General features: G+C 47.9%; 1 protein-coding gene and 1 long non-coding RNA gene across 2 annotated transcripts in view; one reads left to right on the forward strand and one right to left on the reverse strand.

The window, feature by feature from the left end:
- Positions 1-793: 793 nt before the first annotated feature.
- Positions 794-5,573, forward strand: LOC125725025 (uncharacterized). Its single transcript, XR_007387286.1, has 2 exons — positions 794-4,582; positions 5,021-5,573. It is a non-coding gene; the product is annotated as an uncharacterized LOC125725025 (long non-coding RNA).
- A 1,460-nt stretch (positions 5,574-7,033) lies between these two features.
- The window catches only part of LOC125724987 (unconventional myosin-XVIIIa-like), a 75,596-nt gene continuing 56,911 nt past the window's right edge, over positions 7,034-25,718 (reverse strand). The window contains 15 exon segments of the mRNA XM_049001489.1: positions 7,034-9,185; positions 9,449-9,455; positions 10,438-11,126; positions 11,128-11,180; positions 11,182-11,274; positions 11,276-11,921; positions 13,125-13,247; positions 17,358-17,402; positions 18,166-18,305; positions 19,778-19,963; positions 21,257-21,394; positions 22,535-22,618; positions 23,207-23,323; positions 25,309-25,422; positions 25,536-25,688. Coding sequence (XP_048857446.1) covers positions 9,014-9,185; positions 9,449-9,455; positions 10,438-11,126; positions 11,128-11,180; positions 11,182-11,274; positions 11,276-11,921; positions 13,125-13,247; positions 17,358-17,402; positions 18,166-18,305; positions 19,778-19,963; positions 21,257-21,394; positions 22,535-22,618; positions 23,207-23,323; positions 25,309-25,422; positions 25,536-25,688 — 2,760 coding nt within the window. The 3' untranslated portion in view covers positions 7,034-9,013.

The following is a 25,718-nucleotide window of genomic DNA, read 5'->3' on the forward strand; positions in this document are numbered from 1 at the left end:
TAACCACTTACTCCCAACTGGGGTTGCGGGAGCGGAGCCTGTCCTGAGAACAATGGGCGCAGGCGGGAACCAACCCTGGGTAGTCAGCAACACACCACACGGCGATAAATATGAAGTCTATTTTCTTAATTTTTTTCAGTTTTCAGTACCGAAAACTAAAACGATAAAGTTAAAACTTATCGATACTACAGTCTTATAATTTAGCCCTGGAGCCCGTTTAATAACTGGTGCCAGTACCCATCCCTACTTCTCAGTGGCCAAAAAAAAAACATTTTTTTCAGATTAAGGGCGCACTGTGCCACAGGAGAATAAAAACAACGATTGGAACCATTCACGTAAAAGGAAACATGCCATCGAGGGCTTCATCAGCAGTGTGGGCAAGGCGGAGTTACACTTCAGCCTTGTTGTGACATCGGAGTACCGAAAACGTCTTATCAAAGCCATTAGACGGCAACAATAACCCATGATTTGTGTTAAACTCAGACAGATCGCTGCTCGGATCGCCGACACTCCAAGGCGTAGAGAAAACAATCGAGGACGTCAGGTCTTCCACTGATGCTGGCAGTCCTGATAACCTGGAACGAGTACCTGTGATTGGAAAGTGTCAGGAAGAAAAGGAGTGGATCTCTGCAGCAGACCGTCAGAATGGGTCTAACCTTACCGCCATGCTACCGCCACCCTGTGACATCTCCACAAAATTTCCTGAATCACTCTATTGGCTAATTTGTGCTAATGGGTCAGACAGTGCAGGTTTCGGGCCCGAGATGTTTTGCATCTCCCCCCCCCCCTTATGCAAACTGGCTCGTTGTTAAAAAGCCATCATCCACTCACTGCCATTTGTCTCCCAACTGTAGTTTTTACCCTGCATCCATTTCCCCCCCCCCAACCCTGTAAACAACTTAATCACCAATCAGCCAGGCTGGTGGATGAAGCAAATGACCACAGTCATCAGTCTGAATGGGAAAATTATACCGGGCAACTTCGGGAGATCAGGAGAGGCGTACTCTGCTGTACTCCTCCGTCTTGCAGTCGCATAATGAAATGCGACAGTGTGAATAAATTCAAAAAAAGGCAAAAGCTTGGAAGGTGTAATCAATCTTCTAATTATCAGTGAGAAGCAGAGGATTCGGCTTATTAGATGGCGCTATAAAACATAGGGAGGTGGAAACCTAAAATGTCCAGATGATGGAATGGATGTATAGCTTCATTTAAGGGTTAATATTTAACAGGCCATATTCGCCTTTTTTGACTGTTTGGGATTTCCTGGAAACATATAATTCATGGCAGTTAAGCCATGTTCTGTGTATTAACCCCTAACCACAGCCCCCACCCCTTCATGTGGCAATGGTTCGCTCCAACCCTGGGAGAGAAAGATGAAAGTGACAAGGATGGGCGAGAACAGGCCATCGGGCCTGCATATGGCGCGGGTGAGTTAACTGAACTGGGCTGGCGAGCGTGTCGGTGCGGCTGGGGCGGGCAGAGGGAGGCGGACCTCTGCTAATCAGCCTGAGCTGCCGCTTCCAATAGGAGAGAGCAGAAGCGTGAGAGAGAACAGAGAGAGTCGAGGTCAGGCGGCGGAAGAAAGTTTTCCCTCGATGTTGAAGAGTATGTCGATTCACCGCCCCCCCCCCCTTCCCATGGGGGTTAAATTAACTCAGGCATGGTGTTTGTTTCCGTTGGCCTCCCCCGGCCAGTCTGGCAGGTGAGCGTCACCACCATCCATTCTGGTTTCACGGGAGTATACGGTGAGTGATCTCAGCTTAGGGGATGTTTAATGAGTGCAATCTCCGTTATGCACCTTCAGCCCTGTCTGGTGCTTCACATCCCTCACCCGTTATCGGACGTTACCGCGGGAACAGAGGCGGACCTTGGGCTGTGAGCGCCTGGCTCTTACCTAGCGGAGAAACGAGCCAAAAATGTCGGGATGTGACGTCTATTTAAAGTTTAACTCTCGCTATCGCGTCGCCACCTTTCTCTCCACGCCGCTCCCAAATTAGCCTGCGATAATGTTTTAGCACTCGGTAGGAACACAAACCAAAGATAAAGAAGAGCCTACGGAGCCGACTACAAACCAGCAGGACACAGTGAAAGCCGCATACTAGGTAGCCATGGAAACGGTTCCCGTGTGACCCAGAGGCCTCTGTTGTTAGCACACATTAGGCTAATGGAACGTACAGCGATCAGGGACAAAGCTAAATTTTTACACGGAGGGGCACTGGGTCAGTGCGAGTATTCCCATTCAAAACAAAAAAAAAAAAAACAATATACGGTTGAGAAAGGCAGCTGAGGTGCTGACCTCATGTACACTGTGTGTGGCCTCAATGGTGATGAGGTAATCAGAGACGTGGCCTACCATTGGCCAAGTGTGAGCTCATCGCTGGGACAGCTGGCCCACCTGGAGACATACAGGGCTGGATTAGCATGATCAGTCCCCGGCTACCCAGTCTTTAACTGGGCACAAGGGAGCGTCACCTGCCTACACAGCCCCCGCCAAACGGCATACGCACATGACATACGGCCTGGTGCTTAACATACTGGAACACGCTAGGGGTCAGTCGTTTTTTTCTTAGTAGAGGATGCGAACACGGAAAAAAGGCCCAATGACAGACTGGCACAGCAAAACCTGTGCTATCAGTCCTCCATCACGGGGCAGCCTAGCAAGCATCAGTGTTAGAGTCAGCACCATATCTATGTAAGACCAAGACCAAGACCACGGTCGACAGAATCAGAGTGGGATCCCCTCGTAAGCCAATTGCTGACCATATTCAAATCAGTCTGTAACCGCATCCAATCAAAGACGTTCATTTTTGTTACATCACATGATTTTGATTGCGCCTGTTCATTAAAGGGTGTCAAAAACATCCCAGTCATGTCTCTCCCTATGTTTTCTACGGGAAGACAAAACACAAAAGCCATTCAATCCACCATTCATTCATTTTTCAAAATCAACCCACTCTGGCTGATCCAGAATACATCCCAGAAAGCACAGCACAAAAAGCAGGATGCACTCTGGGTAGAATCTCTATTCATCTCGGGGGCAATCATACACTTTACAGGCAATTCGGGGTCACCGATTCGCTTGACCCACACGCCTTTCCAAGGCGAGATGATGTACGAACACAACACTGGACAAAAACACACGCATGGATGGAGGACCAAATTTTAAAACCTTGCCCCCAGCCCCAGAGGCCCGAGGCAAACAGCAAAAACTGCTGGTTTCACGCCACGTACCACTAAACACCACAAGCCAAAAAACAATAAGTCCTCCCGACATTGCAAGCTACTGGCCGAAGCTATCTGTTGTTCGGAGATGTTCCACCTTCTGCCAAAACGGGCCAGAACAGCAGGCCTCTTTTGGAGACGTGTGTCCCCAGGTCCAGACTACTAACCGACAGAATGAGTGACGTACACCTAACACAAGAAAGGAGCACATTTGTATGCAAAACTAGCTAGTCCTGATTTTAATAGACTTTTGAAGCAGCCGATCGTCATTTACTTAATCTCCCCATTTGCATGCATAACGTAGTGAAAGATAGAGCGCGGTCGCATTTCATTGGCCCCTGTGCAGCCTTAAGCCGACTCCAGCGGAAGTGGTACCAGCAGCGCTGGTGACACCATTATCACACCCCCCCCCCCACAACTTATGCCCACCAGGACCAGCATGAAGCAGTCATTAAATCGACAAGCGAACACATAATCTCCTAATAATTGAGCCTGATGACAGAAGCTCTGTGGACTACTTGACATTGTGATTCAAAGTGAGCTTTGTTTGGAAAGCACTTCAGTGGGACTGCCCCTCTAATCTGTCAGCTACTCTGCCAGCGGATGATGTCTGAATACTGCTTTTCTTGGAAGACTTCAGCTTCATTACCCTTTATCATCCTTCCTGTCCTAATTTCTAACCGTTACTTAGGCACAACAAACCCAAATTAAGGGCAACTTTACTAGAACATGTTTTATCCATCTACCCCCCCCCCCCACAAAAAAAGTGATATTTAAAACAATCATCACTTTTGTATTAGCGAAATTTTCATACGTATTTATATGCATAACATGACATTTGCGTAAATGTACACCATGTGGAATTACATTGAAGTAGATGTTATGTCACGAGCATTTCAGGAGATGCAAAGTTCACTCAACACAGAACTGCACTGTAACATAATTATCACCCTCCTGGGCCACTATAGCCACATGTTATTGGGTGGGATTATACTGTAAATTACGGAGCGATTTGCATCAATAAGAACCAGCAAAATAACCATTGAGAGAAGGATTAAAGCGGCACATGACGCCAAGCCGCCACAGCTTTCTAATCCTATTGCTAGTGGCCACCATTCACAGAACACGCTGTCATTCATGATGCAATATTTACGGTCAGTGAAATCAGCCCCGTTTCCTTTCAGAATGACATCTGCCGCTTCCGAGTGATGACGGCTGCCGATAGCTACTGGGATCTCTGAGGTGGGCTGAGAAACCGGCGGGTCTATGAGGCTGTTGTGCACCGGACCTTCCATGATCCTTACCAACATCAAAATCGATGTCACAATAGGAATCGACTCCTACAGGCTGACAGTGTCAAGTATGATTTCAGCAACTGCTCTAACACACACGTAAACATACATACACGTAAACGATGTAGCTCTTCCCGAAGTTCACAGATATATAGAGAATCTGAACGGGTGTTTGTTTTTTGCATGATTTCTCATATGGAGTTGGGATGTCAATTACCTAAGACTCACCCACAATGACTGTCCTATTCATGGTTGCGGGACAGAATGACAGGAGAACAGGCCAACTCCTCGCACGTTGGGCCCTGAGTCCCAGAAGCGTAAAGATACAGCGCTAATCACTGCGCTACGTGCCGCCCCTAGTCAATCTCCATTCCGTGTAAAATAAATTTCCACTCTGCAATTGGTCGATATTTAATTTCCTGTTTTGAGGTATGGGAAATGGATTCGAAATACTATATGCTTTTATTTTTTTACCGTCAAACTTTGGCCACGGAACATGTGCTCAGTAGGAAAGCCGGGACGGAGCCGAGGCCAGACGGACTGCCTTCCACCTAGGGCAACGCTCCCGGCGTGGCCGGAGGCGCAAACGGTAGCGCACCGCATCCTCAGAGGGCGCCCTGGATTGCAAACCACTCACCATTGCGGTCGTGGCGGATCAGGTCGAACTCCCAGCAGGAATCACGCAGCTTTGCCGCCGCCGCAGCAGTAACCGGCCTACATACACACATCGCCAGGTATCCGCCCCGACTTCCGAGCGAGCGTCAGCCGCATGATCGAGCGGCTCCTGGTGTGACCTCCATATATCGGGCCTTGCACCTGACTTCTCTGTACCTTACGCACTTCAAGAGTGTCACAGACATTTTATTTAATTGTTTTATACGTATACCAAAAGCCTCCTAACTTCATGCCCAAAGAATGATTTCTCTTACGTATGCGTTGGTAAATCCCCCCACCCCATTACCGGTGGGTAAGAACCTTTAGTTACTAGTTCACTGCATAATTACTCTAGTGACTTTCAATTGTAACTACATTGCTTTAATAAAAATACCTTATAACAGATTCCTTGCTCCGTTTCTTCCAGTCTTGCATCGCTTGAGGGGTTAAAAAAAATCAACTGTATGAAGACCTTTGTTGACTGGTTAAAAGTAGTGTACCTTTGCAATGATACGTTCTTCTCCCTCAGCCAAGGATAAAATATTAATATTACAACCCATGACTTTATTTTATTGCAAACAATCCAAAACACATATACACAATTGATAGGTTTTCATTTTCATTTAAAATGGCATCGAAATTCACAATTCGTCCTCCTTTGCAGCTTAGGGATTTTCTTTCCTACTTGACCAAAACACTTGAAGCTGGAAGCGCGCCTCTCTACCCCCCTTTAATCTACTAAGAAGCGTGTACATCATTACCAGCGATGGGAGTTGCCTTCCATATTCCAAGAGAGAAATGGGGAAAAAATAGGTGCCTTCAACAATGCCTGCTATATGCAAGATTAAATATCGACAAGTTGATTGGAGTCTCGCTCCATCATACACCCCCATCAGATACAATCCCTTATTAATACGTTTTTCGAAAAGAAAAGAAAAAACTTCCCACCCCCTGGTTTGTTAGCTAGTTAATACTTTCGTAATGCATGCGGTCCACAGACTTGCGGCTGAATTGCAGGCAAAGTTACAGTGCGGCGTCCTCCCACTTTCTTTGTCAGCACGAAAAGCGAGGGTAGAAAGAATCGGTTTATTTTACATCCGAGAAGAAAATGTGGATTAAAGGGTTTCACGTTATAGAACGTGGCGAACCGGACTCAAAAGTCAGCGCACAGTGGGAATCGTTTCAGCCCCGATGTAAACTTCAGAACCAGAGTCCCGGTAAAATAACGAACCAGTGAAACATCAATGAGATACTATGATCTCTCCCACGGCTCGATTCGCAAGATTACGGTGTCTCTTCTTCTCTGTGGTCAAGACAAACCCTGATCAAAACTCTCCCCCGCCCCTTTGAAAGTCCGTTTATGGCTCGACCCCCTTGATATACCTACCTGTTATGATTTTGCAACAAAGATTCAACAATTGTCTCATCTATGACACCGGACAGTAATTCAGGTTTTACCTTTCTGAAAAAGTTAATCATTCTCAGTGCCGATGCCCCCTAAGGGAGGAGGGGGGTAGGGGCAAAGAATTCTAAAATTCTTGTTTCTTCGCCATAAAAGGGCATATTCACATCTTACATGAGCATCAACATAACTGACCCCCATCTTTTGTGTTGCAAACTAGCACGGAGGCAAACGCTTCTTTCTATAAAAAACAAAAGAGCCAGTCCTTTTCAATTACATTGCAGAGATGCATGATGCAGACATAAGCCTGCATTTTTTCCTCCAACAGATCTCCCTTAAACGATAAAGGCTAATTTTAGATGATACCATCTAAAGACATATAGGCTATGAAACAGGATTTTACTATGAGCAGCTCGAAGCTCAAACCAGAAATGGTTCGAACAGCAACAGAAACACATCCCCGTAACATTTCTAAAACATTGGCCATCATTTATTTACATTTAACTGTAAAGCAAACGATTATTTTAACAAGAGGCAATTTCAGTAAGAAAATAATGGAGAGCTAGAATGAATCACACAGATTATATATATATATATTAATGTGCACAGCCAGTAGAGTTATGTCTATGGACATTTTCTTTATTGTTTTTTGCCTCAGTTCTTTGTGAAATGCTAGATTTCAAATTAAAGTGATTATTGAAAGCATAGAAAACAACAGGAGAGGAGTTTATGTTATAGTTTGGAGACAAACATTTTTTTTTTTTTTAAATCCGAAGACGTATGCAAACAGACGCACGTCCGTGAATTTTTCATTCGCAGTGTACCCCATGTAAAGTTGACGTTCGCTACGATAATTGTACTCAATATGAACAATAATTATAAAGTACATGTACGAAGCATCCTCTTGCGTCGTCTTTTCCTCAATAAACGGCAACTCAGTCTACTATAATCCCACAAGTACGGTCAAGAAACTGGCACATCGTCTGTGTCAATCAGTCTGCTTCAAAAAAATCCTCAAAGGATTTCACAGTGTAAAATGTCACACAGACACTCCCCTTTTCGCCAGCATAGGCAAAGTGACTGGTGTAGAACAGGCAACTATCAGAGGTTTTAAAATTTGGCCAGGAAAGGGCCAGAGATAAGGGCCCAGTGACCATTTGTTGTCCTGTATTCTGCCATCACCACTGGCAGGAGAAGGGAACAAGAGACAGACTAGCACTCTGACACGCTGTGCCCAGTGCCGAGTACGTTCCCTCTGGAAAACAAAGCAAATCAAATGGCGAAAAGCTTGAAGGGATGGGGGGGGGGGGGGGGGGGGGGGGGGGTGCGGAAAGCAGGAACCTGAGCCAAAGACTCTTAGCAGAAACCAATCCTCCAAGCTAAAGGAGAGCAAGACAAAGCATATTACAGGAAACCAGGGGAGCCCAGAGTTCAATTTCCTATGCTGCCACTGTACGCCGAGCCTGTCCAAGCAAATCACTTCTTACACGTCAAGCCGAAAAGGGGAGAAAGAAAAACCATATATAAATAAGGGCCACCCGTTTACGTGCGCGCATCCTCTGCATTTCCCCCAGCTGCCAGCTTTGCGAAATAATTCCAACAAATAAACAGGAGAGAGACACCAGAAGCCCAGTCCGACGACGATGTGGGAATTTTAGCAAGGCTACAGGGGGCCCAGATGCAGGAAAAACACCTTTTTTCCAAAAACCAGCACCGCTCTGCCCTAATGCTGCTTTTTCTGAGACTCCGAGTAAGGAGACAATAAGAACAATTGTACACATGTACTTACAACAGAAGTGTTTTGGTACTTAACCTTATCTTTTATTTATGTATTTATTTATTGATTTGCGTTATGTGTGCAGCCAGAGTCTCCTGCCAATGTGAAGCCAAATATCCTCTGGTTCTTTGGCTCAATAACAAGGGGCCGAGGTGTGGTGGGGTGGGGGGCGGGGGGTTCAGGCTTTTGACAAGCAGTCGAGAGGGGCGATTATCAAAAAAACAAACAAAAAAAAAAAAAAGTCGAGCAGTTAAAAAGCATCACTGATGAGCTGGTTTCTGGAAGGACAGTGGAGGCCAGACAGAACGAGCCAAAACTCCACCTCAGAATCCTGGGTGTGACCGCAAAAGCCGTTTAAAGCTTCGAAATCCGACGCGAGCCGCAGATTGTAAAAAAATAAAACACATTACACCAATGTCACAATTTCATATTCCAGGTTAGAAGACTAGTGGTTGCGAGTTCATGATCGTGACATGGTGGGGTCTACATGCACTACGAGCCCTTGGATCAGGTTGCCATGCTGGTGGTAGGGCACGGCAGGGCATGGTCTAAAGTAGTAGGGGTATCAGTCTGTGGAACTGCAAAAAGTGGGGTGTCTGTTCTTCCACGTGGGTGAATGGGGGCAGGCAAGGCGTGCTGGGGATTGTTCATGGCAGGGGGTAGCTGCTACGCTGTTGTTTCCGACGGCTTTCCTTCGCTGTCGCCATCGTTCAGGTAGCTGCGGCGGGAGTATCGGGGGCGGTAGGAGCTGCGAGACGCCCCCCCTTCCTTTTTTTCCTCATCTTCCTCCTCTTCGTCAGATCTATCCAGGCCAAATCTCTTTCGATTGGATGGCGGGCTGCAGGAGGGGAAGTCAAGAGGACATTTCAGTTAGCGTCTGAGATTTACATAATTCTTTAAAACTCCCTCCCATCCCATCATATGTTAAACAAGGGTTGAGTTAACTTGCTTTCAGTCAGTTTGGCGACAACCAGTGCAAGACTGATGCAATCGGGAGTAAATATCAACTCAAAGTCCATGCAGAGATGCTGAAGACGTGTCACCATGCCGTGAGGAAGCAAAACAAAACAAACGAACACAGACTCTTAAACAAACCCACACCTTTCATCTGAAAGAAATTTTCATTTCTAAAGTCCGAAGTACTTTCTGAACAAGAAATCTAAATTCTTGTCAAAAAAGGTAAGCGTATCCTTTCAAAGTTAATGGCGAGCATTTTATGAAATGAACTCAAAACTTGGAGAAGGTCTACCATGAAAACTAATCATCACAAATCAATCTATAGAAGAACATCACAAACTCTCATCACATGCAAATTAATCACAATAACCATGGACAAACACCTTCATGTCTCCCATGCCCCGAACACTATAATGTATGGATTCTTCAAGCCCTGAATTCCCCCATCCATAAACTGCCCATTCAAAAGTTCTCATGTAGCTCAACTATTGCAACCCTTGGGTCAAAATCAGCCAATCGTCTCTCTGTAACATAAGCAGTGGCTTTCTGAATCAATGTGCTCATTTAATTATGCCTGTAGTGCTTTATTAAATGCAGAAAGAAAATAAAGATAGTGTGTCTAATGTACCAGGTTATTTCCATTCTTGTAGTAAGGTTGTAAATCACACCAGTGCTTATTAGTAAGGTAGTTGTTGCAATCGCACTCATTTAATGCCCTAACCTTTTGTGGAAAATGTCTTTAAATACAACACACACAATGTTGTATCCATTATTCCATTATGTATTTTTAGGAGAATCAAAAAAAAATAAATAAATAAAATAGTAATTCGCCTACATGGATACGCCTACAGTGTGAGCCAAGCAGCTTGAACAGATTTTCAGCTACTGAATGAAATTCAAAATGCCCTGCAACGTGAAAATAGCTGTTATGTTGGAGATAATTTGATTCCACTCCAAAGTTAGTTCACGGTTCAAACAGTGGCAATTAACGTACAAAAGATAATGACCTTTGGGTAAACGACCAGTAACACATCGCTGCCGGGAGCGGAGCCTGGCGATGGTTAGTGTCACGGCAAGCCTAGGTGTCATGCCTCACCACAGACCAGGCGAGACCTACTGCCAGCTTTAGTCACTGTCAGGCCTGTAGAGGTACTTCATCATCAGGTTGTCCACCTTCTTTTTCCGCTTCTTCTCTTCTTTTTTGCTGAGCGGTGGGCCCCCCGCTGAGGCTGTCGGGTCGTCATCCTCCTCGCAGCCGGAGGCCGGCCGGCCAGGACCCTTTTTGATGCTGCTGGAGCTGCGGTAAGAGATCGTGGAGGCCCCAGAGCTGGAGGAATCCGACTCTGATTGCGAGGACGACGACTCAGACGAGGACGACTCTGAGTCGGTCTCCTTCTTCTTGGACTTCTTCTTTGACTTCTTCTTGGAGCCCTTCTTGCGGCGCTCGTCCGGTGAGGAGCTGTGCGACCCTCGGCTCCTCTTCTTCTTCTTCTTGGTCTTGTGGCTACGGCTGCTGTGACCACTGCAGCTGCTGGTTGAGCGGCTGAATTCCAGGGCCGAGGCGGAGCGATGCACGCCGGAGGAGCCTTGGCCGGCCTCGCGGTCACCCTGGGAGCTCTTGGCACTCCGCACGCTTCGGCGGTCCTCATCATCCTTGCCCGGTTCCCCGCCTTCTCCCTCCTCTGCTGAGTCTTCCAAGCTCCGCCTCTTGAACTTGATGGGCTTGAAGCTCAGAACCTCGTTAATGGCTGCCTCCAGATCCGGATCCAGGTAGTTCCGGTGGGCAACAGGCTTGATATCAGATGTGTCGGGGGGGGTCGCAGTCCGTGGCCCGGGCTTGAGGCGGCATGGAAAAGCTTCGTCCAGATGAGTGGGGGGCTGTAGGCACTGGAGCGGCCTTCGCTAAACGCCACGCTCATGGCGTCATCATCAAACTCGCTGAGCCGGCAGCTGCGGCTCAGGGACATGCGGGGAGTCGGCGCGACTCACACTGCCAGGGCTGCGCCCCCCTGAACGCCTGCTGAGGCTGGGGCTGACAGCTGAGCTATAGGTGTCGCTCCGTCGGTCGTCCAGGCGGGAGGAGTTGCTGCGCCGCAGGCTGTGGGGACTGGAGGCCCCGAAGCTGAAGGAAGACTTTCCGTCTTCATCCAAGTCCAGCCCACGACGGGCAGAAGCCCGGCTCGGAGCAAATGAGGAGACTGTGGACTCCTTGTCGAACTCGGACCAACGGCTGTCCAGCCCCTTCTTGGCCCGGCTGGTGGCCTCAGAGTAGGCGTGAGAAATGACAGAGCTTCGGTCATCCAGCTCGTCCCCGGCTTGGGATCTTCTCCAGGAACTGACAGAGTGGGCGTCATCTGGGCCGTCAGAGGACTTTGCCTTCGCCTTGCGGAACGCGGACAGGTCCTGGCACTCCGACTGCTCCTTCAGGGCGCTAAAGAGGGAGCTGTCGTCTCCCTGGCCCCCTATGGAGTCTTTCAAGCTAGTGCGCTTCCTGTAGCTGAGTGAACTCATCACGGACACAGGTCTGCTCTGCTCTACTTCTTTGCCATTACTATCTTTCCATTCTTTGCCCTCTTTGCCCTCCTTCCCTTCCTTGCCATCTACGTTGATGGCGTATCTGGGGAGGTGTCATCAGATGAGGGCAAATATACATGGTGTAAGACCGCAAATGGAGATGGAGGAAATGGAACAGAAAGGGAAGCGATGGATGAATGACACGCTCAAAAAGGAGGGGATGACATTTAAGGACAAAAACAACATGAATAGTTTTGAATATTTTTTTCATCTGGATAATAAAGTAGGCGAGAGAGAAACTTAAAGCTGGAAAGGTGCTTTTGTTCACAAACAAATAAATGTGGGGGGTAGATTATACGATTGAATTCCTAGCGAGAGAAGTGTTCAGTCAAAAATACAGCAAAAGATTTTTCACTACAGAATTTAAGGAAATCAAGCCCAGGCCCTCGGTGTAATGAGTTCAGCATGACTGAGCATAAGGACAATACAGAGGATGAATCAATTTTAATGAAAAGGTTCACTGGTGTAACGCAACTGAGGATTTTGATTCAGCCCTTTCTTATCGCGTGGAAAAGGAGAATGTGCAGCTTGGCACAGGCTGGCTGAAAAAAACATCGCAAATATTAAACACCTTCTAAATATGCATCCACTTCCGATACGCGCCTGACCTATGCAAGGTCGCGGGGGTCCGGAGCCTATCCTGGAAGCTACGGGCACAAGGCAGGGAACAACCCAGGATGGTGGGCCAGCCCATAGCTGGGCCCTTACAAAACATTCTTCTTCTAAACACAGAAGTAACAACCATGTGCCTGCACTTTCACGATTCTTTAATTAACCGTGTCTATAAAAGTGTCTCAGAAGCGTTGTGCACTCAATTTGAGTGACAGAACCGGAGGAAAAATCTAAACCATCGTCCCTTTAACAATAAATAAATAAAATAAATAGATAAAAGCCTCAACAGCCATTAGATTTTCTCTGAAAGACATGAAAATGGTACCATTGAACCTGCCAGGCACCAGGCAGGGTTATCGATCTGTGACCAGGATGGGGGGGGGGGGGGATACGTCAATAAATCTATGTGGGAAGAGGCTCCATTTTGGAGGCTGGTCATCAGATAAGCACATGAACTATCAATGTCTAAGCAAGTGCGAGGAGGTGTGTGCTCTTAAGGTGATCCTTCAGTTCGTCTCCAAGGAGGCCGAGGGGCTGTGGTACGGCGCCGGGCCACTGTTCTAGTAGGAACACCACTGAAGCGGGGAGCTAGTGAGCCCATGAGCAGGAGAATTCTGCGGGGGTGGTGGGTTACCTGGAACTCTTTAGGCTCCCATCGTCGGACAGGTTCTTGGCAGAGCCCTTGTTTTTGGACAGCCAGGACTTGACGCCATCGACGCGGTCCTCCACCTCAGAGTCTGTCCCTGAACCCCCCTCACTGCCGGGGGAGGGGCAGAGAGAACCCAAGTCAGTTTGAAGAATGGGGAAGGTGGGCTGACCAAGACATTAGTTGGGGGGGGGGGTCAAGCGTGTGGGTTAAAAGGCCAGTAAGAGCGGCCCCTGCAATCGCGGCTTTGCGGTTAGTCGGTAGCTTGGTGTCGGTTATCACACTCGGAAGCCACGCACCGGGGGGGGGGGGGGGGGGGGTGGGGGGGGGAGGAGCGCAAAGGGGAGTCGGGCAAAAGGGAGCACCGCAAACTAGAATGCTTTCATTTTTTTCCCCCCAGCTTCAACTTCTCCTCTGCACTCTCCAGGGAAAAATATCTATTCCAGCGAACAAGAAAATAGGTCTCTTCCAGAAATATTTACATTTCCTTCATGTGGTGACATATTAGAGACAGAGGGAAAGGAAAAGAAATAAAACCCCATAGCTTGCACAAGAGACTGAATCTCAAAACCGGTCGGCTTGACTATATAATGGACGGATAATTCAATTCTGTTCATTTTTTACAGAGTGCCCTTTCTAGCCAAGAGGCAGCAGAGCAGCACTTAACAAAGGTTTAGCAAAATAACATGTAAGTGACTAGATGGAACAGGGGGAAGAAAACAACAAAAAGAAAAACCCGTCCATTAAGATGAAAACAGTTCGTTCTTCTATCAGGGCATGGAGGCACCGCAATCATGACATTAGCTTTGGCTGTGAAGATGAGTGAAAACCGACTGAAAATGATGAAGAGGCCGTGGGGGGGGTTCATTGGGCTCTCTATGGTCCAACTATAGACAAAAACAAGGGTAAAAACATGGGGCCTGTGCCAGAAAGACAGAAAGCCTGTGGGAGCCTTCGGACGGCTTTCCGGGAAACGTAAAACACGAACCTCGAAGCGCTTTTACGGTAAGCTAATCTTACCGTAACGGCATGACACGACAGTTCAGCAGGCTCCGGAGCAAACCTGTAATTAACGTGGCTGCAGCTACTAAGGTCCACCACTGCGGAACACTCTGGGGCGGGGGGTCACAAAGGGGCCAGCCCTCTCCTCCCGGAGCCTCGTCAATGAGACTCGAGTAAACAAAGCGCAACGAAGGTGTGATGAAAGGCGCTTTAGTCGCCATTCAAGAAGGGAGTTTTTTTTTTTTTTTTTTAATTTAGAGAAATGAATCAGATTTCACTTGAGGGGTGGATAAGGGGAGGGGGAGCTGGTTTTGAGAGAATGCACATAATTAATATCTCTGGCTTCAAAGTGGCTAAGGCTTGGCATCTGTCGTACTTCAGAAATACTGATTATACCAAAGGAGCTTTTATTACAAGACGGTAACTTGGGGGTAATTTCAGTCCCATTTCTACACCAAGTTCCATATGTCATCTGGCAAAGACGAACAATGTCCCGTTTTGAGTGAGCCGAGCCAGTGGTACAAAAAAATATAAACTAAACGTACGGTTAAAACTCTCAAGAGGTTCATGAGGGCGCCTGTTGTCTCCGCATTTTCTTGCAGGCGGAACCGGCAAGGGCTTGCAAGTCAGAGACCCAGATCGCCGACACCGGAACCCAAAATCATGGGCCGTCACGGCTCTGCCCAACACGGCCCTGGCGCCTTAACCAAGCGGACGAATGGAGAGCCTTCAGAAGCATGCTGTCCGGCAGCTACGGAGCAAAGGTGACGTAAACCCGTCAGCCCCTGTGTCACACCCAGCATGAAGGGTACCGGGCCTGAACAGGGATGACAGCATTTTACGCTCCTACAGTTTCTCCACATGGCCGTGGAGCTTCAATCATCGGGCTCGCCCAGCTGGAAGCTCTGCTTCCCCAAGCCCAGGCGAATCACACGTACATCTCATTAACGGCCCTGTTCATTCGCCCGGAGTTACGCCTGACTGTCCTTTATCCATTCTACTGGGAATCAGGAGCATCACTAGGCTTAGCCTTTATTTGGGAGGGGTCTGGTTTGAGTGAAAATGGATGAGAACACACTATTTAATAAGTGTACATTTATTTGTGTGTGCGTGGGAGGGGGAGGGGGGGTCGATAACATTTTAAGGGGACTAAAGCCCCACCCATAAAACAGCCCTAGTAACATGCCAGCTGGAAACCTATAATTCCTACGCAAACTCTAGACCTGCAACCTGGACCAGAGAACTGAATCACCAGTTGCTGAAGCAGGGCTCAGTCTGTCCCTCGGCGTTTCTCAGGAGACGGGCAAGGGTGTGGGGCGGGGGGGGGGGGGCATCCTGGACGGGGAGGGCAGATCTCCAGGTCGGGGGAGTGCTCTGTAATCGAGTGCTTTGCACACGGTGTCACACACAATTTATGTTCTTGGTCGTGTACCATTAGTTAAGCAGCCCTGAAGCTGAGGGGAGCAAACAAACAGAAATACGCGCGCGGGGGACATTAATTGTGTGTGACAATCTGCTGCCAACGGTTGTACATCTCTGTTACACACTATTACATTTATCATTAACACCTATGGATTCGCCGTCCCGTTCGGGCGGCTGCCGCCACCTTCACGCGCTGCCGTTTGTGTGACGCGCCACGTAACACTGCCACAGCTATTCTTTAAAGCGTTTAGCTGAAACATCCACATCAAAAATTAACACGCCGGCATGGACCTGCATATAACGGTAAACCGGCCAAAAAAAAAACACAGAAACAAATATTGTCAGTATCATGTCAAAGGAGGCCTGTTATCAGCTGCTAGGGGGATTTTAAAGGGGTGCTGAAATCGTATCTTGAGGTCATTTAAGTGAAGTGTTTCCCTTAAGCCTAAACCAGCATCTTCTTTTCATTGCTTAGAGAGCTCTTTATTTTTTTTTTATAAGGTTCTCCATTCAGTGCTCCTCGCTTTATTCTGGGGCATCTTCCCCGCCTCGAGGAAGGGCTGCCACCGGGGTACCAGAGCTCTGGAAAATTCTCGGCATATAGTCAGCAGGGATCTCCGGAGAGACCTACAGATCTTGCAGCACTGGGGAATATACCACACTAATTTAAACTACACTCTACATGTAATAAAACTACATTCCCCAAGGAAAAGCACTGCCCCTTTTAAAAATGGTATCATTCAATGAAAGCTCGCTGTCTGCAGCTCAAAAGGCACAAACTATAGAGTCTGAGGATATCGGTAAATGCGCACGGGCGTGTTTCGGAAAGTGCAGGCTGGGCTCGACTAATCACGCTGCCCAGCAAACAGCCATAAAATGCGACGCATCCCCATCTGCATTACGCCAGCAGTTATTTTCCCCTGGTGCTGCAATGCGTTGCGCTTGGTCAGACGGTGCCATGACGGTTTAAAAATAAAACGCCACAGTTTAAAAATAAAAGCACAGAAGAAGCAGAAAAGTACAGCGACTGAGGTACAGTGGGCGCCTACTTTGGGACAGCTGGACGTAGAGAGGCGGCGATTCCATGCTGCATGTGCGCACGGTCCGTGATTGAGGGGGTGTGCCTGAAAGATGGATGGGGAGGGGGGTGCTGCTCCCGTCCAATCGAGCAAATATAGGAGCCCAGGCCAGAAACTGTGGACAGCTCCTCACACGCTCTGTGTGATTGTTGCTAGCCTTAATGGGCACAGATGACGACGGGGCAGACAGGGAGGGTAAGGGTGGAAAAGGGGGGCTCCACGCGGGGTTCTGCAGGGGCCCAGACGAATCAGCCCCTCACGGCAGCACATTTGTATAACAGTTCCCTAAAAGACTGAGGAGTAGGAGAATTGATGGGGGTGGGGGGGGTTGGATGCAGGTGGAAGCATGTTTGGTGCATGCGTGTCACCGAGCAAGCAGGACCATGCGGTGGTGCGTGCGCTTGAGGGGTTTGGCCAGTGAGTGAGAGAACACCGGGGCAGTATCACTGAAGCCTCCTGAGATGGATTTAATACACTGCTGGTGAGCGTCCACTTTTCTGTGCACGCTAAAATTTCATCTTTAAAAATTTGTTCCCAGTTTGTTTCCAAAACACCCAAGGATCTGGAACCTGGGATCCCAGCTTCTCTGGCCAGAAATGAAGCATTAAGAGTCCCTGCTGTTTCTGTGAGGCTTAGTGAATACTGCACCTTTCGCTGGGGAAGAGCTATAAAATTCAAACATAAACGTTTTAAAAGAAAAAAGGAATGTGGCCCTCACGTTTTATTCTTTCTTTTCTGGTATTTTGTCACCATGTCTTGTAAACTGGCTCGTGACAATGGACGAGACACACACACACATACACACACACACACACAACGAGGAGGGGGAAGAAAGAAAAGTGAGAAAGTAAAGTAAAAAAGCGCCACACCAAATCAGCAATGCATCATGGGAGCATAAACACACGACGGGTCCAGATAAAGGCGGAGGGAGCTGTCTGCGTATATTCAGAGGTCCGATGTTCCCACCGACTGGGGCAGGAGTCATGTCTTCATCTGTATTTTTGGACTGTGACTCACCAGCGCTCCCTTGCACACTATCCCACCCGCCCTCTCTGCTTTGCTGACAAGTTAGCGTATCGTAATGATGACTGACTTTTTACTAACTAGTTTTACTACGGCAAGCCAGCGAAGCTGTGGCTCTTGTACAAACAAGCCTCAGCAGGAGGTCAGAAACTATAAATAAACAAATGCTAAACGAGAAGGACGGATCCTGATTAAACTGGGACAGCTGTAGCTGACGGAAAAGGAGAAAAGACTATTTAAATATTGAGATTAAGCGCTGCTGCTTCGAAGACATAAATCTTTCCGGAAATGTAAATAGGATATGCCAGACTCATTCTGGCTGTATTACCTACAGGAAAATATCTGTGCTGGGGTAATTTCCAAGTTATCTGTGAATATGAAATCCGGAGTAATCATTACGCTAAGGGATGGCAGCAGTCACGATGTCACTTCCTGCAGCCACGGTGCTCCTGGAAGATCTGGGTATCACAGCACAAATGGACAGAGTGTGGATAGCACAGCACCTGTTAATGAGGTCCTCATTGTCGTCGCTCTCCATTTCGTCCTCGATGGCGGCCTGCAGGTCGCCGATCCTTTTGAAAGCGAGTTTAAGATCCGCCTGCAGGCTCTGATTGGCGGCTTCCAAGCTCTCGATGTCCATTTCCTGCAGGGAAAAAGTTATATACGGAGTACGTGACCCACAATGCATTGCCTTAAAAGCCCATTGGGGACCAGCTGTGCTTAGTTGAAAAAATATTCTTCATGTGACTATGGGTGTTTCCTAACATGCGTACTTTTGTTCTGTTGTACCTGTTGTATGTCATCTTCCATTGCTGAAGACCAGTTCCAATACTCAAGAACAGAATACAGAGGGTGGTAAAAATCCCTGGATGTCATTCTTGTCCCGCCTCAAATATCAAGGATACATCAGTTGCAGCCTCACCGAATGAGAACAATCCCATGATTCATTGCACCCCAAGTTCGTTCTTGTAAGGCAAGTTAGCAAGATTGGGTTTTACCAAGACCGCGAGTACTATCTTTGTGTTCTTAGTATTGAGTAACGCCCTAAGATTTTTATTTTTAAGGTAGGGGGCATAAGAGGAGCCATATTTCATATAGAGGAGCCAACATTAACATTAGCCAATGGTACTTTTTAAATCGATGAGTGATGAGGAGGGGTCACACTGGAGGCCAATCGGCTTCCAGATGAAGCCGATGCCCCACGGGCCCTGTCCCTTTATGTGAAGCAAATTTAACTGAATGATGTTTGCATGTCTAATGATGTGTTGCTTATATTCATGTGTTAGGGACACGGATCGAGGAGTGATGCTTCAAAATCCATTAGCGGTGAAATTAGTGTGTGCTGTCAGTCACTGGCCCATTTAACTCAAGCGATACATTAAAGGTTGATTTGGAGGGCGATTTGTCACGCTCCTTCATGCATTCCAACTTCCATGGCGATCGCCCTGCTGTCCATGTGAACCATTAACCATCATCACTGGGCATCTTTGCGTGGAGTCCAGTCCTTCCCTCCAAGCCAACCAAAAGTGCCCCTCCGGCCAGCTCTCCTCTCATGCTCAAGCCCCCAGCCATCCAGGCTTCTTACTTTGACGACAGACTGACGTAACTTCAGCCCCAGCTTCTGCTTAACCAGATTAAAAAACCCACAAGACTGCACGGACCACCTATACAGAAGCAGACTTCAGTAGGAACCGGCTAACGGGATTTTTGACTTCACAACCTTTCGCAATGACAGCAACAATGATAGCTGATTATCAATCCCATTAGTCAAAAACATTATCAATCGAATTAGGTTATAATTAATAGCACTGTCAGGAGCACCCGGACGTAATGTTTGATTGGCGCTTTCTGGGAGACGCCTTAAGGGCAAGCTTATGTGGTTTGCTTCTAAAAAAAAGATTTTTTGACATCTCTTAACAAAGCTACTGGGCATCGAAACACTTGAATAATAAAGCTTTGATGGTCACATCTGAGACGCTCTATATACCGGAATATTTATGCATAAAGATTCAGATAAATCCAGCGATGGCCCAGCATCTCATAAAAATGCAACAGCCTCTGCCTTTGCCAGAACTTTTAGTGCCCCCTCCCCGTGAAGAGACGAGGAGACCCTACCAGCTCATGCTTCTTGCGGCTGGCCTCAGACTCTTTCTTGGCCAGCTCGGCGATCTCCTCTTTGATGTCCCGGATCTGCCGTTGCATGCGCTTGTTCTGCTCCCTCTCCCGTCCCTCCCCGGCCGTCCGTTGGTCTCGCTCCTCCGTCAGCTTCTCCACGTTCTCCTTCAGCCGGCTGACCAGGCTCTGAGCGGTTAAACACGTCATTTTCCCGGACGTGAATGAGAGATTCATGACAAAAATCCTAAGTTCCAAGTTGCTATTACGTCTCGTTAATTCTGGGGAATCTGGTCGTTCTGCTTCGAGATGTAAATGCACAGGGCTGTCTGGGTCAAATCCATATCCTGTCCCCTTCTTCCGTACACACACTTACACTGAATGGGGTCCCAAAGGTTGAGACATATCCTGCATGCAATAATATGGGTCCTATGCGACCTTAATGTGATTTTATTTTTTTTGTTTGCCTTGAACAAATATCAGCTTATTTTAGACAGCCAGAATTGCAAAAAGGCAGGCCAGGTGACAAAATAATACCGGAACTCGAAGCAACCTACTGTCACTCCACCACAATTAAAAGTCCTCTTAAATAACTTGCTTTGCTGAAATATATATATTTTTTAAAAAGGTTTTTTTTTTTTTTTAAAATCTTGCATTTCAATTAAACAATTCAACGCACCGGCAGATGGAGATTCAACCTTCGAGTCGACCTCTTTAAACCGCATTTGATTGCCCGACCGCAGACGGCATCGATCCCGCCCACACAGACGCGGGGTCGGTGACCTTTCGTTACCTAACAGCTTGAAAGTTCACAGCGCCGTGAACTGGGTGTACGGTTAGAGCGCCGGGGGGGTGTGGGGGTCATGTAAGACAGCCGGTTGGCAAACATTTTGGTGAATTATTTTGACGACATCGATCCAACGATTCGATGCGAGAGGAGGGTGGCCGAGAGACCTTCTGTCAGGTTAACGCCGTGTGGTACTGGACACATAATACAAGAGAGTGGATGTGGGCGCAGGCAGCTGGTAACATTTTAAAGCGAGCGACACAACAGGTACCTCCTCGTTACTTTTTTCCCTGAAAGCCGCCCTGCAAAATTAAAAACGTTTTACCTTTCGTCTCCAGAAGTCAGCAGATGCAAATTCAAAATAACCAAATTAGTAAAAAGAAGCCGGTTTAGTAAATATGTTATTACGCGCAAGACAGATGGGAGAGTTAAAGTTAGATGAGAAGCGACATAACGTAATCTAACAGCTTTCGGAGCCAAATTGCATTAATCTCGGAGAGATGGTGAAAAAAAAATGGGGAGAGAGAGTTGGGGGGGGGGGGGGGCGGGCAGGTGTAGGAAAGGTGAATATATTCGGGAGAAGTCTCTATTAATCCCTTTACACATGCTCATTAATTAAACCTCGTCCCCCTACCCTCCTCACTCCCCTCCCAGCTCACATGCGGGCTAGCGCCCCTCCCCCCGCCCCGGCTCACCTCTAGACGCTTGACCTGAGTCTTCTCGAACTCCAGCTTGGTCTCCAGCTCGCGGATCTTGGCCTCCTGTCTGCTGACCAGCGACTTCTCCACCATGGACTGCTCCTGGAAATCCAGCTGGCTCTGCAGGGACTGGAGCTGAGCCAGCCCAGAAACAGACGGTGGGTTCTGACCGAATCCGTGCTTCCACAACCTGACTTGCCGCCAAGGAATCGTCTTATGGATCGCAGGCCGCTCTGCCGCATCTTGCCCACTTATGTTCATATCAGTGATTTATTGATGAAAATAAGTTTCAATAAACTTACTTCTAATGGGCATCATGACAGTATTTCTCTGCTGAAATATCTAGAATTTCACATCCGCCCACTTCGAATTCTCGCCCACTGTAAGCCTTCCTACTTTTACTCTTAATTTGTTTATACCAGTTAATCTCAGTCCAAAATACCCGGTCTTCTTTTTCTGCATAAGAGACCTTTCAGATCTATTACTTAAGGTCCACAAGTTTTTATTTACCTTTCAACTTCATAAAATATTCCTTGAAAAATAATAATGATTTCCTGCACACTGACTCTCGAAAAACACACTCAATTTACCCACAGATGAACACCGGCAATATCTGCATGAATAACACGGCAAAATAATAACCATCTTCGCGTCTGACAGCGGTCTCTGATAAATGAGCTGCACGGTGAAGAAGCCAGGGTGTTTAATAACGATCTCGACAGCACTTTGAGGAAGGTGAAGCTGATGTTTTATAAACTCGTTACGCTTGCGATTTTCCAAGGCTCCTATTTGCAGATAAAAGCTGTTCTTAGAGCATAAAAGATGCGGCTTTTTTTTTTGTCAGCCCGGAGCAATTTATTCCAAAATCCATGAAAGGATGGGGAGAAGGGTGGCCTCCGTAATGAGCAGCCATGGATCCCGGGGGGCGGGATTTGGAAATCCCTCACCAGTATCATTAAAAGTCCCCGGCTTTGCGTTCGAACCCGAGCGAGGCTTATCAGCAAAGGGCTTGATCCCAGATGGGCATCGCCCGCTTAAGCCCCAGTGTGAGCCGTAGATCCAGCCAGCCTGGGTTCTGCGAGTGTTTAAATACAAAGAAAACCTCTAGGCTGGTGCCATTTGATCCCAACAAGGCCGCTGCGCACTTACGACGGTCCAGGATCAAAGGATTAGCAGATCAGGGCAGGTGGGCTGAGTGAACGGAGAACGCCAACTGCATATTTCACATCCGACCACACCCAGATGTTTTAGGGGATATTGGGGGGTGGGTGTTACCTTCTCCTGGATCTCCTGCTTCTCCTTCATGGCTTCCTCTAGCTGGCTCTGGAGATCGCTGATCTGAGCCAGGTTCTGGGATGACTGCCGGGCAAGGAGGGACAGGGACACTGTCAGCGGAGAAGGCTGATAGGCACTCGCTGAAACGCAGTGTCGATCACCGTCGCCGAAAGCGAGGTGGCCTCAGAGGGAGATCGAAGCAATCAATAACGTGCAAGAACATTCAAGGATTAAAGAATTAAAGGGAGAAGGAACGTTAATAAAGAGGATGAAAGAATGTTTTTTTTTCCCATTTGTAATGTCTTTTGGATAATTTCAGATAAGCGATAGAAAAACTATTTAAGTTACGTAATATTAAACCAATAAAACCCTATGGTGTTGGGCTCAGTAAAAAAATCCCTGAGTCAGCATTAGCAAAATAGGACAGTAGGTGGTGCAGTAATTAAAGAAAAAGACTTCAAAAGTTAGTAGTTCAAGGCCCAGGAGAGATGCTCCTGTTGTACTTTTAGCCTTAATTTGTTCGACCAAGTTAACACGCTGTATAAATGGATAGAAATGTCATTAAGGCAACCTATATTATTTTGAATCCTGGAGAGAGAAAAGCTTTGAGCAGCAGCACTGCAGGAGTGAGGCAGAGCACTGCGCGATATACGCAGAGAGGGCGGGGGTTACCTGGGCGACGGCGGCCTTGTGCTTCTTCATCAGCTCGTTCATGTCCTCCTGGTCCTCTTCCATGCGCGACTGCAGCTCGTTCTTCTCCCGCTGCACCCGACTCAGCTGCTCCTCCAACTGACAGGCAGAAGTTGGGAAGCGGCGGGATGAGGCGGGAGACTAAGCTCTCAGAAGCAAATGCCGCTTCTCCACTGGCACTGAGGAACCAGGCCGTTCCCGACCCCACACCGCAAAGAGACACTAGTTACAGCTGCGGTACCAGCTCACTTTGGTTTTCCACCGCAGAAGGGTTGGCTCAGTAGAGGCGCTGCCTGGCCTGGAGAGCGGCAGTCACATAAAACCAAAGATTTACTGTTCAGATTTACTATGTGCTAATTTCCACTAGCATGTGCAAAAGTGTGAGAAGCAATGCTGTAGCTGGTTGGTGATGTATAACGCTGCACATCTAAAACACAACTAACCACTGTTATTATTATTACTAATAGCAATAACAATATCAATAATAATAAAAATAATAATGTATCCATCTATCTTCTATACCCACATGTCCTATGCATCTTCTATACCCACATGCCCTAGTCGCGGGGGTGCAGAGCCCAACCCGGAAGCTATGGGCGTAAGGCAAGGAATAATCCAGGACAGGGCACCAACCTATCACAGGGCACACTCGCCATTCACATCTACAGGCAATCTGGCAACCCCAATTAACATGCAGCATGCTCTTGGATTGTGGGGCGGAAACCGGGGTACCTGGAGGAAACCCCACGACAGCATGGGGAGAACATCCCCAAACTCCACACACACGGAGCCCTCAACTTGGAAAACCAAATAAATCCTGGGCTGTTCGGCACACCACCCCCCCCTCCCTAGTCAGACTGGAGGCGGGGGGGGGGGGGGGGGAGGGGGAGGCCCACGTATTAGCAACCATACTCAGAGAAGCTAATTAGCTGCTGCCTACCATAGTGCTACAGTTGCAGACTCCCCCAGACAAATTGGAAGACTAATTTCATTTTGATAATTACCTCAACAATATAGAAAAGGCACTTCTCAGGAGCCAGAAACAGGGCGTATTAATAAGGCGGGGGGAAAATGTGAATATCAGACAGGCTAATGAATCCATTAGCACATACTTGGGAAATTAAATGACCGCTAATACCCACCAACACAAAAGACATCCATCTAACTAGAGCGTTGCGAAAAGACCATGGAAGGCAGAACGGCCTGAGTATATGGGTTTACGACTCCAAAGGATGGTAATATGTTTGCACACAAATGGCATGTTTAAAGGGTAACGTGGTGTCCCAGAGGCCACCTCTGGCCACTGCTGTCCCAGCAGGCTTTGCATGTACTATTGCTGTGTAGCGGCAGAATGTTGTCGGGTTACTCAAAAAAAAAAATCAGTTGGACGTAGACGGACGGACGGATGGATATTTGTTTCAGGGGCACATCGCCCTTGGTTTTCAATCAACATCTATCCCCCACAAGTGCTTCGCGCTCATACAAACGGATCTCAGGGCCGCATAGAGGGAATGTGGAGAGATCTCGGGCACATTTCGCATCGGTTTTGCTTAACAGAGCGCAGAAAATTCAAAACTGCCACAGCGAAAGAGAACAGCAAAAGCGACCATCTAAAGCCCCCTGAATCGGAGAGCCTAAAACAGCCAGCCGTCCATTTTGCTGCCCTACAGCGGTCTATTACTGCCACTGAGCTTCTACATGAATTCTATTTTTCAGCCATCAGTAAAGACTGGGAGGGAAAAAAAGAGAGAGTGACAGAATCATTAAGCCATAATGTATTTCAAGGTGATATGGCGTGTTCGAAATGGGCTCTGAAACATGTCATTATGGGCGGAAATCGTTCCGTGGCAATCGATAGCTAAACCTGAGCCCCTCCCCCCAACAAAAAGAGGTGGGGGGTGCTATTGCTCAGCAGAGCTGAGGGGAGGGGGGCATCAGCAGGGCTCGTATCTGATGTGACACAACTAATGAGTTGTCATCTCTAAGTTCCTCACAACTTCCTGTCGGTGTGAAGCTCAGGTTCCCCCTCGATGACGAGCAGGGGTGTGGCCCCGGCGACACAAGGGGAAGGCCGTCGCACTCACAGCGCTTTTAGCTTTGGAGATGTCGTCCATTTGGACGTGCAGGTCCTCGATCTCGGCCTCCATGGACTTGCGGGCCTTGACGGCGGCCGCACAGGTGAACTCTGACTCCTCCAGCTGTAGGACGGAAGGGCAAGTCAACGTGGTGAACTCCAGTGCACTGAGCATCCGGGTGTAAACCTGCAGTGAACATGGGTGGTGTTTTAGGGATGGGGGGGCGGGGTGCACACCTGGCTTTTGAGCTGTGTTATCTCGCGCTTGCTGGGCGCGTTGTTCTTTAGGTGGTCCAGCATGATCTGAGCGTCGACCAGCAGGGCCTTGGTGCGTTTCAGGTCCTTTCTCAGACGCTTTTCCGTCTCTACGTCCCTGTGGCTCACCTGTGGGGGGGGGTGGGGGATCCAGACAGTCCACAA

Source organism: Brienomyrus brachyistius, unplaced genomic scaffold (assembly GCF_023856365.1).
Source record: "Brienomyrus brachyistius isolate T26 unplaced genomic scaffold, BBRACH_0.4 scaffold59, whole genome shotgun sequence".
Classification (NCBI taxonomy): Eukaryota; Metazoa; Chordata; class Actinopteri; order Osteoglossiformes; family Mormyridae; genus Brienomyrus; species Brienomyrus brachyistius.